Raw genomic sequence first — 18,851 nt, forward strand, 5'->3', positions numbered from 1 at the left:
GGCAGTATTTTTTATTGATGACAAAACATCAAATTTTATGAAAACATCAAAATATCAATGAATATTGTGATACATAATGTATCTAAAATAATGTTTGCATATAGTTTATGATCACTGCATTTATATATTAACATATTTTTAAACTAATTTCAAGGTGTCCTTCTCTGCCTACTATCCCCTATAAGTAAGTCCGTTGAAGGGGAAACAGTATTTCATCTTCTGGAATAACATAACGTGCGGAAAAGAGACCATATATGAAGCACTAAGCTGGAGGAAAAGATAGTTGATACTACCTGTTTTAATGGATGCTCTCTTGTTGTTTTAAATGCTAAAACCGGTCGTTTTCTGCTGCACATCTGATCGCGGAACGGTCATGTTTCGTATATTTTTTGGTACGATCGTTTAACATAACGGCAGATCATTTTTTTTATTTTTTGAAACAGGATGGCTAAATAATAGAGGGTGGATGTTTCCAGCATAACGTTTTGTTACGATAGGGAGGGAAGAAGTAAAAAAAATTACATGTTTTGCGTTACGTTGATAACAGTTGGATCATCCCTTATCAGACGATCGAGCTGACGGTACACAATCCCAAAGGTGATCGCATTTTTGATGTCGTTCAATACGAGCGATGTGCAGTGCTAAAAGTAAGTACATTTTAGAAATAAATTTCGGATCTTCTTTGTATTAAGTTTGTTAAAAAAGGGTAATCAACTACATTTGTATGTGTTTTTTTTTCTCTTACGTTTCCTTCCTTTATTAAGTGCGTTTTCCATAGTGTTCTGTATGTGTTCTTCATTAGATGATGAATGAAATGTAGTTCTGCTCTTTTCTTTACCTTTTTTTTTGCTTTTAGTTTCTGCATTTGAACGTAACTTAACGATACACAATGATTTGTCTATTTGTTTCTCTACACACACTTTCTTTTTTTCTTCCTTTGTCTCTCTCTCTCTCGGTCGTCTAATATTTTTATCGTTAGAACAAATTTGGCCACTAATGCTTCCGCACAATTGATACAAAAAAACGCGTTTGTGTGTGTTTTTTTGTTTGCCTTTGTTCAAAGCTGCATTATGACGACACATTTTGCCTTTTGCAATCGGACCCGCTCCGGATTCATTGCTCTTGCGGACCCTCGATTTGCCTCTGTACAATGTGCCAAAAATTTATGGCACACCAAAAAAGGGGCTCCGGCTGCGGAATCGAAGGGGTGTTCGGGATACAATATTTTCTGTATACAAAATAGAAATATATTTCATACAAACATGTGCTCAATTACAATGCAAAACCGTCGCCCTTGTTTCGCTTTTCTGTTGGCCATATGTGTGTGTGTGTTTTTTGCTCCATTCTGGCTGGTCTATTGGGTATCGTGTTTTGTTTTTTTTTATTTGCATGTTTCTATATTATACCGTTTATTTCTCCATCAGAAAACTAGTGTACGTGAGTAACATACGTGTTTTACATGTGTTTTGTGTTGGTTTTATTGTGGTGGCAATTATGCTACATGCTTTCTTTGCAGTCACCCCTATAGTCAATGTTTTATTTGCTAACTTAAATATGTAAACACGAACAGGATTACAAGCTGTCTCTCTATTTTGTTCTTGTCAAGATTTTACAAAATATAAAGTCGGAAAACTGTCTCGTTACGAAAGTAACAACGCAACCAGTTAGCAACGGTATAGCAGTGTGTGTGTATGTGTGTGTATCTTTCTAATTACTGCGCACGGCACTCTTCTACCTAAATTGAACGGTTGCTAAACACTACACTATGGTCGCGCATTTGAATGTCACATTTAGCTGTCATTTTGCATCCAAGCACACAGGTTTCCTGTCATATGACCAACCCCATCGACTTCACCACGATTTGTTTGGTCTACTTTGATCTACTACCATTGTGTGGTTTTTATTTGTCATCCCATACTTTAATGTCTTTATCCCTTTACCTTGGTTGTGCCTTGTAATTTACTACTTTTGTTTAAGCTGCTTTTTATTCACTCTCTCTCTCTCTCTCTCTCTTTCTCTATGCAAAACTGTGTGTGTGTGTTTTGTTTTTTTTTGTATTTAAAAAAGAAGCTCTATTTGTATGATTGCCATGCATTCCTAATTTCATTTGTTACGACACTAAGTTTTATCTGTTCTTCTTCTATTCTGCAATGTGTTTTTCCCCCCTCTATTACCCATTTTCATTTGTTACTTTTTCTTTCTTCTTTTAAAGTAATATTTTTTTGCCATTATCTGTCTACTTTTTCCCCTCAATCTAGTAATAAGAGTAACAAACCCGGTCTTACATGTTTTGTTTGTGCAACGTTTGTTTTCCTATTCTCTTTCCAGCTTTTTAACCAATCGTAAATAGAAGCAAAACCCAAATATTGAACAATGGGGATGGGTTTTACGCTCAGTCCCTGTTTTTCTAATGAATTATTGGGCATTATTGAGGACACGCTGGTAATACAAAACGTTATGCGGGGTTTGTTTTCTTCTCTTCTTAACATCTTTATTTTCCTTTGCTTTTGTTAGATTTTCGACTCGTGTTTTACATACTCGGAAGATTCATTTTTCCTTTCATTTGTTTGTTCAGCATCATTGGCACGTGTACAAAATCTGGCAAATGTTTTCTTTTATATATATGCTATATGCGTGTAATGCCACTTTTCTGTGTGTGTTTGTATGGCTGTATGCAAGTGCATTATTATTACACAAAGGTAGAATCCCTTAACCATAAGATACACTAAGAAGCAAATCACATTTAAGAAACGGGTTTACATTATCCCCTATCATTTTATCACACAAAACTATGAAACAGTGTGCCTGTGTGTCTGTATGTATGTCAACGATTTTACGTTTGCTTTTTAATACGGGGAGGAGTGTGCCTTTGTTTCCGTGCAACGTTGTACACAGGTAATATAATAGCAAATGTTTCAAATTGTGCCACGTTCATTAATTATTTCTTGGGTGATTGGGTATGAAAAAACGTGTCAAAAACGAACACATTTAAATCGTACATTTTCATTAACCGTCTCCTATCGTTCTGTAAATACACACATATTATTTTTTTTTTTTTGGTTTTGCTTTTGGAGCGTATTTTTTTGTTATTGTGGATTGAGGATTGAATGTGTTTGGTGAGTGAGTGGAATATCTTTCTTTTTTTTTGTAAGTTGGAAATAAAGTGCACTTCAGTAAATTTTCACGTGCAGCAAAACGTTTCAAACATCGTTACGTATCGGTAAGTGTAAAGTTTTTCGCGTATATAAATCTGGAAGAGACAAAACTGACTTTGAAAAGATGTCTCTCAGTGTGAGACTGCATCCTGCAAGCATGAAAAAATGGAGACTTCAATGCTCCCATTGAATGAATTTTAAATGTGTGTAATTTCAACTAACCTGTCCTTTCTCTCATTAAAACTATTTTTAGCTTTCGGTTTTGCGTGCTTTTTTCCAAATTGTTCGTTCGCTTTCCTTTTGTTTCGTTATCATTTCATCTTATTACACACAGAACTTTACTTTATATAGAGAACAATTGTGACTTTTGCATTTGTTTTGTTTTGTTTGTGGGTTTTGTTTTGGCGATAGATATGTTTCTATATCTTCTATATATTTTATATGTATATAGAGCTTACTTCCAGTACAACGGTTAGTAAAGTGGATAATATATTGAATATCTGTAGCTTTGTTTTCCAGCAAATAGAAAAAACTTGGGCAAAACTTGGCACAACTTTCACATTGAAAAATTCCTGTATTCCGGTTTATGTTTGGTTTAATTATTTGTTTTGTTCGGTATTCATACTTTCACAACTGACTCCTCCTTCGTCTCTGTTCGCTCTCTGTTCTTCACAACTTCACTTTGCTGTGCTGCATGCAATGTATTGATAAGGTGTAGGAAACGTTGTAAAAGTGTTTTCGGTTTACTTTTTCTCTTTCTTAACAAACCAATTGAATTTTTAAACGTGTGTGTGCGGGATAAGTAAGGTTAAGTGATGGGAGGAAATGTAATTTTTTTGTCTTCTGTTTGGTTCCATTTACATGCAACATAACGCTCGAAAACAGTTTAACAAACACACACACACATACTCTGTCTGTCCCCATCGTACTCTATTTATCCTTTTGCTTTTGCTTGCTGTTGATTGACTGACTGTAAACAGAGGGCTGCACGAGTCGGTTTACTACGTTACGTACTCTAGTAGTTGGCTAAGAATAGTATGTGTGTATAAAAAAACCTACTTCCACTAGTGTAACCGTCGTTTTATCATCTTGTTGCACCTCTTTTTCTTATGTAAGTATTATATGCTGCCACCGTTTCCATCTGCGCCATGTAGTGTTGTTCTATGTTGTGTTGTTTCTTTTTTCTTTAATTTTGTTTTTTTTCCTTTTGTTTAGATTACTGTTATCTGCTGCTAATTGTTTTTTCTTTTCTCTTATGCAATGTTTTCTTATTGTTTGTCTTCTGTTTTAGAGTTGTTTTTTTCACTTTCGTTTTCATTTGTTCTTTTTTCTTGTTTCCTCTTTCAAACCGAGGTGCATTACTAATCGATCGGTTACATTTTTTTCACTACTATTTTGCTTCTTAACACCTCTTCCTTCCCCACCCTCAAACTGTGTGCCATCCTTCCATTCTGCTGAGCAGCTACTTCAGGTCTATGTTGTTTGCATGAATTTGCATATATATAATTTATGTTTCTTTTTTCTTTTATTTTCTCATTAATAGATTTGTATATGTGTATATATTCAATTTCTATATAATTAATTTATCATTTTCACTAAACGCTTCACCACTACCACCACTACACGCTGCTATCCGTGTGCACCGTGCGCAATATTCCAACCCCAGTTTCCCCACCCGGCAGCTTTCTCTTTCTTCCTTTAATTGCCCTAAACTGTATATGATAAGTATAAAACATTTCAATTAAATGTAAAGCTTCTTTTATATCCTTTATGTTTTTCTTCATTTTTTTTTTGCTTTGCTGTTTCTACCTGCTGTTTGTAAATTATGACAAGACATGAACCATATTACACATCGACATCGATTCAAAATATTTTCTTTATCTTTGCTCTGCATTTTTGTATATGCGTGTTGTTCGTGTGATTCTTATTCCCCATCCCCCATCAGTTGTTTGTTTTTTTTTTCTTCTTCACATTGTTTCATTTTTACAAATTTGCACTAGTTGTGTTTTTTTTGTACAACAAAAAACAAAGAAGAACAAGAAAACTTATCATTCCTTGAAAACTAAAATAAAAATTAATGAAAGATGAAAGGGAGAGTTGAGGTATGGGAGATGGTTTAGAATTGGACATTGTGAGCAGAAAGCAAAAGATAAAAACTAATGCCAAAAGAAGGAAAATATTTTAATCGGAAGTTGTTCCATTACCCTTCCCATTTATTGAGACTCAATTGCTTTTGTCTGATGAAACCTCGTTTTGTTCGTTTTGTTGTCTATATATTATCATTTTGTGTTGTCGCAGTTTGTCGCACGCCCTCGGCTTCCTACGCGTAGTCCAATGGTTTAGAAGAAGAATTAAAAACACAAAGAGAAATAGCTGAAAAAAGGATAAAAAAAATTAAGTATAGAAAAAACAAACATCAACAATTAAATAAAAAAAACGGGTAGTTTTATTGAGAAGTAAAGAACACAAAATCGACAGAACGAATCGAGAGAGAGGCGAACAACATATAACGATTAGAGAGGCGCGGTGTGTCGTACCATAAAACCAAAACTCAGAGATAAAACTAAACTAAACCCAAACGCTGGGCTATGGTGCACCACTTAATAATAAGAAGAAAAAAAACAGTTCTTATCATAATCTTATTATAAAAGCATGCGCATTTTCCCCATGCCATTAATGAGTTGAAATCGAGCGAGAGAGAAACTGCTGCTACGCAACTTATTCGAAATGGTTTTTTTTTTCAAATTTTGAAATTAAATCAGTCTCAATTACATGTGTAAAATTGTATTACCACGACGAGGAAGGTTGTGGTGGGGATGGGAGTATAACTTGCCTTTTTAGTTCGTGTCCATATTAAATAAAAGTTTGAGTTTGTTGGTGCGAAAGTAAAAGAATTATCTTACGCTCTTCTCTTTTCCGTTGTTTCCTTTCTCTTGTTCCATTTACGTTGCATTATATCCATTATTTCACTTTCATATTTCTAATGCAGTATTTAATGTATCAAAAGGCAACAAACAAACGAACCTCCCAAACAAAAACCAAGGAAAAAAAAACAATCTGATACGCTTTTGTTGTGTTGTTTTACTATACTTTCACTATTCGCATGCTGTTTTTTTTGTTGTTCTTATATATCTTATATATGTATCGCTAGTAGTACTTCTAATTTCGAACTCATCAAATTTTGCCCCCTTTTGCGCCACACTCTATCTCTTCTACTTGTAAAAAGCACCTTACCTTCAAAAAGATAGGGGGGTTCGTCGCTTTTACTTCATTTGTGTTTTTTCCCCGGTTTTTGTTTGGTTTGTTTTTTCTTCTCTTGTCTGGCGGCATCTTTTCAGTCAACTTTCTACAAAGAACGTGTTTTGTTTTTTTTTTTTGGTTCTTACACATCACCCCCCATATCATGATGGCATTTTTTTCTGTCATACTTGAAGAGCTTGTACGAAAACACAAACCTGTAAACCAGCGTGTGTTTGTGTATCGATGAACTTTAATCCTTTTTGGCACAATTGTTTTCCTTTCTTTTCACTACAGTTAGCTAAATAATGATGTTTTTCTTCGCGAAAAAATTGTTAAACAAAAAGTGGAATGACAATCGAATTCCTTCAATGATTGTTGCTAGTGCTTTTACCGATGAGCAAGGTGACCTTTTAAGCTTCCACAGGAGATCGTGTTGGGAGTGGATGGTTTACAAAACTTTACTTATAAAGGAGTTCGCACGAATCGAATGTTATCCAAAACTCTTTCTGTGTGTGTGTTTTATCTTTTTCTCTTCAGGGAGTGTTAAAAAGATTGAGTTAGTTAGCTAAGTGACTTGATTTGCATCTACTTCCATTGCAAGGAAGGAAATTGATTTATGTGTGTGTGTTTCCTCTCGTTCTTCTTTATTTCTCCCTATGTTTTTTTTTAATGTATGCGCGTCTAACATATTGAACAAATCTAACCAATTTCTTATCCACTTGTCCGACTCTAGGGAAGCCCTTCATGTCGCTTGAATGTTGGACGGGTGGCATACAAATTTGGTCAACCAAAATAGTAATGCACATGCAATAGAAGTAAGTAAAAACGCAAAAAATGGTTATGATTGTGTGTTAGTAATAATGGTAATTACACATAAAGGGACGTGGTTTAGATATTCTCGATCGCTTTCGGTGGTTGTTGCTCTTGCCGCGATGTTTGTTATTGTTTTGGTTTATTATCTTTTATCGCTTGATAGATAATTTAGAGTTGAAGGTGTTTGCTTGCTTGAATGGTGTGTAGGTGTGAGTATGAGTGTTATCATTAGCACAAATGCAGTTTCTTGGCTGTTGGCTGAGTTGGTTGCTGGCACGGTTCGAAAAAGGTTCTGGCCCGCTTTGTCCGATTACGATCGTTTGGCGCACATTTGATTCATAAGAGATGGTGGGTTGGTGGCATTTTATAGTACAGCATATGAAAATGGACCATTATTAAGCATGAAAAGCTTACCAAATGGAGCGGGGGAGGGCAACAGCTTTAAGGAAGGATTAAAAGGCTGATTTGTGTGCAGACACACACACACTTGGAAAGAAGCACCCCCATCAATGATGAGATGTAAAGAAGGAATTTATCCAATGGTTGGAAACATTTACCAATCTAAATGGCACAATATGGAGGCAAAGGAGAGTAAGAAACATCCTTTTTTTTCTGAATTATTTTCCGAACAAAAAAACACAACAAAACAGCTAACAAAGGTGGAAGGATGCTGCTGTTTTGTCAATCGTCTTACGACCTTCTCTAATATCAGTTTAGAGTTGTTCGTGCCGTGTTCTTTGTTTGTGTTTTGCATAGCATAATGTGATTGTGTGGGTGTTTTCTTAATTTTTTTTTCTCTATTGTTTTTCTTTTGTACCTTTTTCTGTGTTGTTCCCATTTTTTTCTTTCCTGTTTTCGCTTATTAAACGATCTTTTTTTTTTCGCCGTGCGAAACACAAAAACACACATTTTCACTTGCACCTACACCACCATTCCGGCCATTTTCCATTCATATTTCCGCTAAGCGTTACATACAACACACCTTTCTTGTTTGCCATGTGTGTGTGTGTGTGTGTTTTTTTTCTTTTCCTTTCTTCCTTTCCTGCTAAAGTTTTCATCGTCTTGATGTACTGTTTGTTTGTTTCCTTGTTTGCAACACGCTTCCGTTTTCCTTTTGCTTTGTTTTTTCTCTTTGTTTTTGTTACATCTACCACTAAAATCACAGCCCTTTATGCGTTCTTAGTGAAAAAACGAAATCAATGTACAAAATTCATCACATATATCACTTATAATCATCATGCGTGTATTCTCCGCTCTCTCTCTCTCTCTCTCTTTCTAGTGAGTGGTTTCTTCATTTTTGTTTTCTTGTTTTTGCACGTGTTACTCTTTTGTAAATGTTGTTCGTCTTTTTTATGTTTGTTTGTGTATTTTTAATTATTTAGTTGGAAAAAAAGCTTTACAAACACATATTTACTAAACATGTGTTCTTTCTGTTAATAATTTTTTTTATTTTGTCCTCTACCTCTGATATTTAAAAGAAAAAAAAACAAATAATTAAAAACATTGTATACGTTCTGTTATACTACGTAGTTTAGATAGAAAAGATTAGGAAAAATCTTTAAAATTCAATAAACTATCAAACAAAAACGAAATCTCTAATAAAACAACTAAAACAAATACAAAAAACACATGTGTATGGCTGATCGCAGTCTCCTTCAGCGTGTTTTTTTTGTTGCTCTGATAGTTTTGTGTGAGTGTAATGTTGAGTATGACTGATGATTTTTTTTCTCATGAAATTTCTTTGGTTATTGATCCCTTAGTCGATTACTTTAACACTTTATTGTTGTCTTTAGCCTGTGTCGCCTTTCGAGTAGTAAAAACAAAACAAAAAACCACACTTTTGTTTGTTTGTTCTATTCACGCATTCACGAAACTACTGGCTTTCACTGTTTTACTACTTCTACCTTCAAATGGCACTCCCTTTTTGCATGCAGATATTATATTCTAGCTTGCTGTTAGTGTTTTGTTTTGTTTTCTTTTCTTTTTAACTTAATTTGTGTTTGCGTTCTTCACGTTCTTTTACGTGCATTTTTTTTGTTGCTTTGCTACGTAATAAACCTCCCATACCACATGTAATGAGATGCTGTTTCCACCAAACAAATAATGTGTCTGCTTTAAACATGCACACACGCCATTTGCACACGTTGCTATTACGTTACTTGTATGCAAAGTTTATTCATCACTTAATAACACGTTCAATATTCTTAACATGTAGAGTTTGGTTACTATTTGTTTTCTTCTTTTTTTTTCTATGTGTGTTTGTGTTTTGTTACTAAATTGGCTAATGTTTAGGTTTTCATAATATTAACTATAACTACTCTGAAGACACACGACGCACAAACACACCCACACATACATCTATATCAACAGTTGTGAATTTAAAACACAAAATCTGAACTCGACATCAAAAAAATGGTTCTTTGTTGCTTTTTTATTACACCTTGCTCCTTGCTTAACCGCTTTTTCCCCCACTTCCTTTGCGTAAACTATTGCTTTAAGGTTAATATAAATTAGTATGTGTTTTTTCTCGCTTGTTTGGCTTTTATATTATGTTGTAATCTTGCCGATTTTTATGTGTGTTTTTTTTTCACTTTCTTACCGGGCGTTAAGGGGTGTCTGGGAAAGCATTGTTAGCATAACTCGACTGCGACAGAACAGTGGACAAATTGCTACACAACGCGGTGGTTTTTTTCTTATTTTGGTCGCAGCATTCCTAAGCGAAGTGGCCTTTCTACGTACGGACACAAACAACACACCGCTACTACTACAACGGATGTCTCTCTTTCTCTCGCTCTTTTTTTGTTGCTTCATCTAACTTGGCTATTGTTTTAAAGTCACATCCTTCCGCTTCCGGATGGAAGGAAGTAAAGCTCTTAATATTGATTGACATGAGTTGAGTGCCACACCACAACGCATATGCGCAGGACGACGCATGTGCACGACATCATTTTTTGGCGCAAATTTCCATTCCCGTTTTGCGTTCCAGCAATTACAGCAGAATGTGGATATTTAATAAAAAGTGGTTGTTTTTTTTTCTTCTACCATCTTAATGAAATGTTTATATGAATGTTTTTGAATAGTTTTTTGTTGTTGTTAGTTTGCTTATGTGTTGTTAGGTGTGGTGCATTTACATGGTTTAAATTGTGATGTAAAATTCATGCGCAAGTGTGTATGTGTGTGTATGTGTGGATTCACAAGTGGATATAAAACTGGTGCATATTAAACAACGAATAGTATCGAAATTTAACTTTCCACACAAATTGTTCTCACATTCGTATTTGCATTACATATTTCAAAGGTGCGTTTATATCTGTCAAGTAAACGAGTAAACGCCTTCCCCCCCGTGGGGTGGTTTTTCTCCCTTTCTCTAAATGTGCATATTGCTTTTCGATTAAATTCTTCCGGTCGGATTAGTCAGTGTGTTTAAGTCTCTCTATGCGTCGCTAGAAGGATAGAACAGTAATAAAGGAGAATAAAAGCACGGCTAGATGAACCGATTCGTTAGTAAGCAAATGTAGTAATGTTGCTACTAAAAAGCGCACTAGCTTTTATTTTTCTGTCCACTACCGCTAACTAACACGCTCGTATTAAAATGTTAGAAAATGTATAACTAATAATGTGTAATAATAGCTACTATTAACTTAAACGTATAAACAGTATTGAATCGATAAATAAACGTATAAAACAAGAAGGTTTTTATGTAAGAAATGAACGAACAGATTACCTTTTTGTGTGTTTGTCACTACAAACTAACTCGCCTGACTGACTGCATCAAACGGTTTTTGCGCCCCCGAATGTATCGTGATATAAGTATTTTTTTCTCTCTCTAATATTCATAATTTTTCATGCTTTAATATATGCAGCAAAAAGGGGGTTTGAATGCTGGAACTAGAAAAATGCGCGCGCGCGCGCACACACAGACACACATTCATGTGGGGATAATACATATAATATGTATAGATAATACAAAATTCGTCGGATATGGTATGAGTGATGATATGGATAAGGTATTGTTTTAATTTCATTTTACGTGTAAAGTTTTATTATTGTTGCTTCATTCAGTTGTGTGAGTTCATGAGTGTTTTGTGTGTGTGTGTGTGTGTGTGTGTGTGTGTGTGTGTGTGTGTGTGTGTGTGTGTGTGTGTGTGTGTGTGTGTGTGTGTGTGTGTGTGTGTGTGTACAAAGATTATAAAATAAGTCGCTTCCTACACATGCGTCTCGCGCTTAGAAGGGTTTCTTTAACTTGGATATAATTCGTGTCCGATATGAGAGAACCCATTGTGGTTTTATAGCCGACTAAAGACTAAAGAGTGTTTGTGTGCGTGTGTGTGTCTGTTTTTGTGTTTAAAACTTGAATGATGATGTCTGTTCGTTCCCTGCGTGAATTGAGCCCGATCGCTAAATATATGTATATGATTATATAAATGGTTATTACAAGGCATAAGACTTCTAGTGTTTAAGATTACAACATTAAATAAATTCGTTCACTACTACTCTTGAGCCATTTGATATTGAGGGAAAATTTGGGTGGGAAAGGGGCAGAGAGGAAAATTGAGGGGAAGGAGCAGAAAGTGCGTGCACAAAACACATTAGTTACAAATTGTTTGTTTCTTTTGTTTGCGGTTTTGTTATAATTTTAATCTAGTTCAACACTAATATTTTTTTCAGTTTTTGTTTAGTTTTTCCCTATTCGTGCGCTCGTTGCGTTGTGATTGTGTCCGTGCGCAAACGGAAAGGAGGCAGACAGGACACAGTTTGTCGCCGTTATCTCCTATTTTAACAGTGTTGCTCCACTTTCTCTTTTTTGTACCCCGCGCGCATGCCCATCACACACTACAGTTTGGAGTAACACACACCGTAATTTTAACCCTGTTTTCCAGACATCGAAAATTCGACAGGTGCCGGCCCTGATTGATTGTTTTACTTTTGCTTTAATTTTTAATCGTTTTTTTTTTATTTAAATGCCGCTTCTTCCACTGTTGGCTTGATCATTTTCGCTCGCTTTCTAACGGTTTTTTTTTTTGGAGAGCGGAAAAGCATTCTACAGTATTAGCGTACAGAAAATGGATCTGGTTCGTGCATACTACTTCGAAAGATTGTTTGTTTTTTTTTTGCTAGTACATGTTACATGCAGTATCAGCCTAAGTATTGGGATTTTAACATTTTTTATTACGAATTAAGCGACATTTGATTAAATCAAAACAAAAACCAGAACTAAGAGAGAACAGTCAACGCAAAGTACAATTATGTCTTTTCAATTTGTTTGAAATATATATATATGTGGTATACATCGCTAAAGATAAGTGTGTTTTCAATTCGAATGCATAAGTAAACACCGTTTGCCGTTTGCCTCTAAACTATCTGTTTCAACCAAAGCCACGTTCTACGTACGGCTAATGTTTCAGCCAATGTTGTTTGTTTCTTCTATACTTTATATACGGAACAGTGCTCGTGAGAAAACATTTGCAAACCTTTACATTTGCAAAAAAGCCAGTTTTTGCGCGCTTTGGCCCTTCTGAACGATACTACACATTTGCTGGCGCTTTACTAAGGAATAACGATGGGTTATGGGGAGTAGGGAGAGGGGAAAGTTTAAGAGCAAAAGGGTAGATGCTCCCGGAACCGAAGGAAAGTTCAGTCGATTGTTGCAATCCGATTCCCTGTCCTTCCCGTTTTCTGTTCCCACACTCTTTTTCACGCGCTAACCCACCCCTTGGCTATGTCTATTTACTTTTATTTATTTTTGGCACTTACGTTTCACTTAAGTATTTTAATTTTTAGCGAAAAGCTCCCTTCTAACGTTCAAAATACTATTCTCAGTGTCGATACTCTCTCTCTCTCTCTCTCTCTCTCTCTCTCTCTCTCTCTCTCTCTCTCTCTCTCTCTCTCTGTTGCTATCAACTACAAAGATTAGCGACATGCATTTGTTGTTAATTTACATGTTGTTGCACACAAATTAATCAACGTTTTGTAGCAAAATTAAACAAAACAAAACAAAAACCCGAAACGGATACAAAATATGAACCTTTATTTACAGCTGGTTGGAAGAGAATATTCCTTCCCACTGCTTTTTTTTCTCTTTTTTTTTTTGAAAACACATTGCAACTATCGTCAAATTACGAGCACTAAAACAAAACGAGAGAGCATTTTGGTTTTGTGAAAAGAAGGCAAATGGTTGCCGGTTTGCTTATTTATCAGTTATTGCGTGTTTTCCTTCTTTCTTTTTTGTTTGTCCCCCATTTCTGAAGTATTAATTTAGTTTCCCGTGGTTTAGCTTCCACAACACGGCGACGTCATATTACCGATAAAGAAAACATTAACAATCTTTGAACATTACAAATGTCTTTTTTTGTCTTACACGTTATACGCTTAGCCTGTGTTTGTTTTCTTCTTTCTTTGCTTATTTGTTTTGTATTCCGCATTGCTCGTGCAATATGTGCAATGGAAATGATAACAAATTCAAATCACCAAAGCAAAACACGAAACAAAAATCCGTATCCTAATCGAGCAATTGTTTTAAAATTAATTTACTTAGTTGTACTCAACTTTTGTTTTGTTTTTTTTTTGTGGCTGTTGTTTTGCTTAAGTGTGTTTTGTATATAAGAAAACATCACCATTTTCCTTTGCCTCACGCATTGCACATTGCAGTGTGTTAAAACCGAGCTTTCTTATTAATAATATTTCACGCATTCTATTAACGTTTACGATATGGAGAGCTTCCGTGTGTGATGATGCTGGTTCTTTTGATATAGGGAGGGGCGAATAAAAATAAACGAAGCGAAATGGGAATTGTTGTTTTCCCCTTTCGATAGTAAATTGCACACGATATGTTCCTTTTTTTTCTTTGTTTCACTAAACATCATATGGGTTTTTGCTTTTTGTTACTTTCTTTTCATCTCTTTGCTTTTCTTGTTACTTCTTTTACTGAGTGCTTGTTTTATCTTTTACATCATTTCCATGTTTGTTTACTTCTTTCTGGATACATGTTATTGTGTGTATTTTCACGTATTTTGAGATTTTCACGTTCACAGAGTAATCTTCTTCGTATACATTAACTAACGATTTCATCATTTTTTTCTTCTTTTGTTGCTCGTTTGTATGATACCTTGTTGAAAAAATATATCATAATAGTTCCACATTCATACGCTTGTTTTTTTTTGTTTGGTCACAACAACACGCTTCGCATAACAAAACACCCCTAACTGGTTTTTTGTTCTTGTTGTGTTACCTTTTAAGGTTGCATTCATTCACTCGATTCGAGCCGATAGTCACTATTGATTCTAATAAACGCTAACGCTGATTTATTTGACTATTTGACGCAACGGCGTAGATGGCGTGTTGTATTTTGTCTTTGTCGCTAAATGCTTTTCCCTAAAAAGCGCAAAAACAAAACGGAACATAACCTGTAGAAAAAAACGGCTAACTATTTTAACTGTCTATCACCACAAAAACCCAATGTATACTAATTTCGACTGTTACGAGCATGCCGAAATGGGAAAATTTTGTTAAAGCATCATTTTTACCACATTTTCACAGTGCATCACGCTCCGGGTGTACTACTATATTTACTACGCGCGCAATTTTGGGAGTTGTTTTTGTTTTCCTTCTTAGATTTGTCTTCCGTCCTAAACTAATGCCGTTTAATAATAAAGAGCTTTATGAATATAATGAAATTTTTGCCTGCTTTAACAAGCTGCTTACAAAAGAAAAACACATTCTGGACGACAATTAAAACAAAAAACAAATAAAAGTAAAGGGAGAGAGAAATAAAATCGAAACATTTACTTACAGAAAAAAAAACAAAACCCTAACCTAAATCAGTTTCAATAACGCTGACATATTTTAACGATAATTGAACTATACGAATAGATGTGATGTGTGTATATCATCTTTGCTCTCTCTTTATCTCCCTCCATTTACTCACAGCGACCACACACAGCAGCAGGCAGCACCCATCCGCAGTGTGATTAATTTTAAGTTCCATTTCAAGTTTTATTTTGTGGGTCGGTTTTTTTTGTTACAAACGGCACCCTTCTACAAATTGCTAACCTGCTATCCTGTAGCAAATCGCTTAGTAAAACATAATCAAAAAGTGAGGGCGCTTCTTGACTGTTCTTACTTTCATAAGATCTTGAATATAGCAGGTGTTTTGTTTTCTGTTTTACTTATTACTTTAGAGTTCCTGGCATTACAATACAATCTGTACCATTTTCGCATGCATTTGTTTCACACACATTCTTCCGGTGTTGTGTGTGATGTTACTATTTGGGTTGTTTTTCCTCTCGAACCGTGAAGCTGTGGCAACTATCAATGTTTTTGTGTGTGTGTGTGTGTCTCATTACTTCCGATCTAGATTGAGTCCGTAGCGCAGAAAGGGAAATGCAACCGTGCCGACCGCCGGTGTCATACCGTTGTAACCGATGCCAGCCGCATTGCCCGGACCGGATGCGGCCGCCGCCGCCGCAGCTGCTGCCGCTGCCGCTGCCACTGCATTCCCGTTCCGTACGCTCGCTGCCGCTGCTGCTGCCGCCATCGTGGAGGTTGTCATCGGTCGGAGGATACTGCTGCTGCTACCGCTGCCATTGCTACCACCATCACCACTTCTAAAGCTGAGAGGGAGAAGAGAGCGAAAGTTTTAATGGATCGGCGCTTTGACGATGTGATTCGGGGTGATGTAGTGATAGCCTGGGATTGGCATTCCGGCAGTTTCCATCGAAATTCTGAAAGTAAACGTTTAACGGGAAGCATACGTGGCGTTTTGCGAAAAAGAGGTGTTTTTTTTGTTGTTTCATGATTTTACGTGTAAATGAAAGTTGGGTTTTCATTGTCGGGGCGAAATAGTTTTGAATTTTTAATGTTTTTTGTTGTTGTTGTTGTTTTGTTTCAAGTGATCATTGATGGGATAATTAAAACACAAATTTCGGTCATGTCAAAGCAGGACAAAACATAAGTTTGATGCACGTATTGAGAAGGAAAAGGAAAAAGAAAGAAAAAAAAATAAAAAAAAAAGTACGGGGACAAAAGGGGATAAAAGAGAACATAGAAAGAAGAGAAAGAGAGACAGAAAGAGAGAAAGAGAAAAAGAGAAAAAAATGATATATATTTCTTTTTGTATTTAATATACGTAATGTCATAAATATTTCGCGTAATGGCGTGGCGCTTGTGTACACACACACACAAAGGACTGATATCACTCAAATGCAAAACAAAAAAATTCGATCATATACTAACTAATGAAATCTTTGATATACTTGTTTCATTAATCAGATGTAGATGCAGTTCCATCAACGTGACAATAGTTGTGTGAAATTATTTCGAAAAGGTAGAGAAATATTGTACTTCAAAAAAAAAACTGATTGTACGCGGGCGGAACGTCTAATAAGAGAGTAAACGAATCTAACAATACATACTGTTATAACCTATGGGTTTTGATTTTTTGTTTGTGGCAAGCTTATTTAATATATTCGCTAAATGAAATACGAAACTAGAACGAGGTGAATGTTAACAAAGTGAAACAAAGAGTTCGCTGATATGCTACAACTAGGGTAAGAAACAGCTAAATCAAACTAGAATTAGCGAAAAGCTTATAATACTTTGCTACTAATGATGATACTATTGGCGAAACTGTTAAACACTGCTAAAAAGCAAATAATACTTTGCGTCTTTTGTTTTTGTTTCGTAACAATTGTAAATTGTAAATTGATTAACGCATATTTCTCTTTTTTAGATTGATTTCTGTCCTTTTAATAATTCTGTTACCAAATTCATTAAGATAAACCACTACTGAACGATTTATAAAAAATAAAAAGTTACGTGCAAAAGTTATTATCTTAAGAATCCTAAATGTAACAATAATACGGAGTCTGTACTGTCTTAGCGTTTATATAAGTTTCAATATTCAAAATTAAAAAAAAACAAAACTTGAAGCGGTCATTGTAAAATAAATGAAGCTATTAAAGAATTAATAAAATAAAAACGAAACATTTTTATGCACTTAACAAAACCATAGGGCAACAAAAAAAAAGTTATGTATTGTATTCTAACACGACTAAAACAAGAAACAGGAACAAAAATCACAACAGAGTAACGAACTGGTCGATAGAGCAAAAGAGGGGTGTAGGGGAGGGAGCAAAAAACTAAACATCCCTAAAGGATGGTTGACCGTAGCCTAGATGAATTACCGGAGGCAGGGTTAGAAATTATGGAACGCAAACGCACGCACGCTAGACAGGCTAGAAGTAAAATGGTATGACGACGACGACTGCGCAAGACTGCGTGTAGGAAGGCGGCAGCAGAGGTAGTTATATTTGTTTGGCTGGCGAATGACACTTTTCACCGAGGGTGATGTGTTGATGGTAATTACTCTGCCCTGGCGGGGGCACGAAACATGATCGAGAACTAAGTAAGATAAATTGTTAGAATGTACGGGGACGTATAAATCTAAACAGGAAACTAGGAACAGGACACACTAACACGCATGTTTATATAACCGCACAACAAAACATGATAATGGAAACGGAAAGAAAGGTAACGAGGTAACTAGATAAAGGTAAATGGAAACAAAAGAGTTAATATCAAGATAAATAATGTTACCGACATCTAACGAAGAAAAATATTTTGGCAAAAAAAAGGAAAAAAAGAGTAGTTAAAAGAGGTGATAAAAACATGTCTAACTGTAGTAAAATTTATTTAAAAAAAAACAAACAGTACACTATTTATAAATGGTGAACGAGTGAAGGAGAACAAGTTGTATAGTAAAGTAAAAAAAAAACGGGAGGATAAAAAAAGTATATGAATAAACAATTTCTTACCAGAGGAATTTCGGTTTCATGATTACTTTTTATAGAGGATTGTTTGAGCTGGTTTTAGAACTCATTGCATGGCATTTTTGGTATTTAGTTTGACGGTGATATTTGGACTATTGGACGTACGGTGGTGTGATGGTGGTTTTGTGGTTTTGGTTTTGGTTATTGGCACATTCAATATTTTGTTGGACGGGTGGTGGTGGTGGTGGTTGTTGTTGTTGTTGGTAGACGCTATAAAAATGGGAAGAGGAAACGGATTGTTTTTTTGTTTTGCAACATTGATGGTAAAACATATAAAACGGATGCGAATAGATACACACACACACACACATGTTAGGGGTAGAGAGCGCTGGTGTGCGTTGACGATTAAGCGATGATAATTATGGACTTATCAATGGTTGTAATGGATGAAGTAAATAGAGAACTAATGCACTGGACGTTAGAGGCCGGTTCTCCTGTTAATAAGAGTGGACAAGCGGTAAAGGATATTTAATAGGAAATAAATTATTATCTAATTGGAATGTAATGCACATATTGACAATCGTTTAGAAGTGGTTTTAAATAGCGTTATGAATTATTTATTTCTGCAATACATTCCACTAGACATCAATGCATGTGCAGGATTTATCATATTTAATTTTTTTTTTGAAGAGTGAGTTATAATTTATACTGACTCCTGTCGGATTATTGAAATTTCTACATTGATGAGGAACAGAGCTGCGTGTTTTGTTTTCAACGCTCAATAGAGAACAGAAGGACATTTGATTTTCGGACAAGGAATGTGATATGTTTGAAGCATTTATGTACGGACGGGCGGTATTATATGAGGTCGATGGGA

General features: G+C 35.4%; 1 protein-coding gene across 4 annotated transcripts in view; it reads right to left on the reverse strand.

Annotated features, from left to right (window-relative positions):
- Positions 1 to 764: 764 nt before the first annotated feature.
- Positions 765 to 18,851, reverse strand: part of LOC125770954 (poly(rC)-binding protein 3) — a 129,368-nt gene continuing 111,281 nt past the window's right edge. For 2 of the 4 annotated variants that reach the window (XM_049441089.1, XM_049441087.1), the window contains one exon: positions 15,684 to 15,928. In XM_049441089.1, the coding sequence (XP_049297046.1) occupies positions 15,844 to 15,928 (85 nt within the window). In that variant the 3' untranslated portion in view covers positions 15,684 to 15,843. Of the gene's footprint in view, positions 15,929 to 18,851 lie in introns of all 4 variants that reach the window. The other 2 variants (XM_049441088.1, XM_049441086.1) reach the window with 2 other exon arrangements.

Source organism: Anopheles funestus, chromosome 3RL (assembly GCF_943734845.2).
Source record: "Anopheles funestus chromosome 3RL, idAnoFuneDA-416_04, whole genome shotgun sequence".
Taxonomy (NCBI): Eukaryota; Metazoa; Arthropoda; class Insecta; order Diptera; family Culicidae; genus Anopheles; species Anopheles funestus.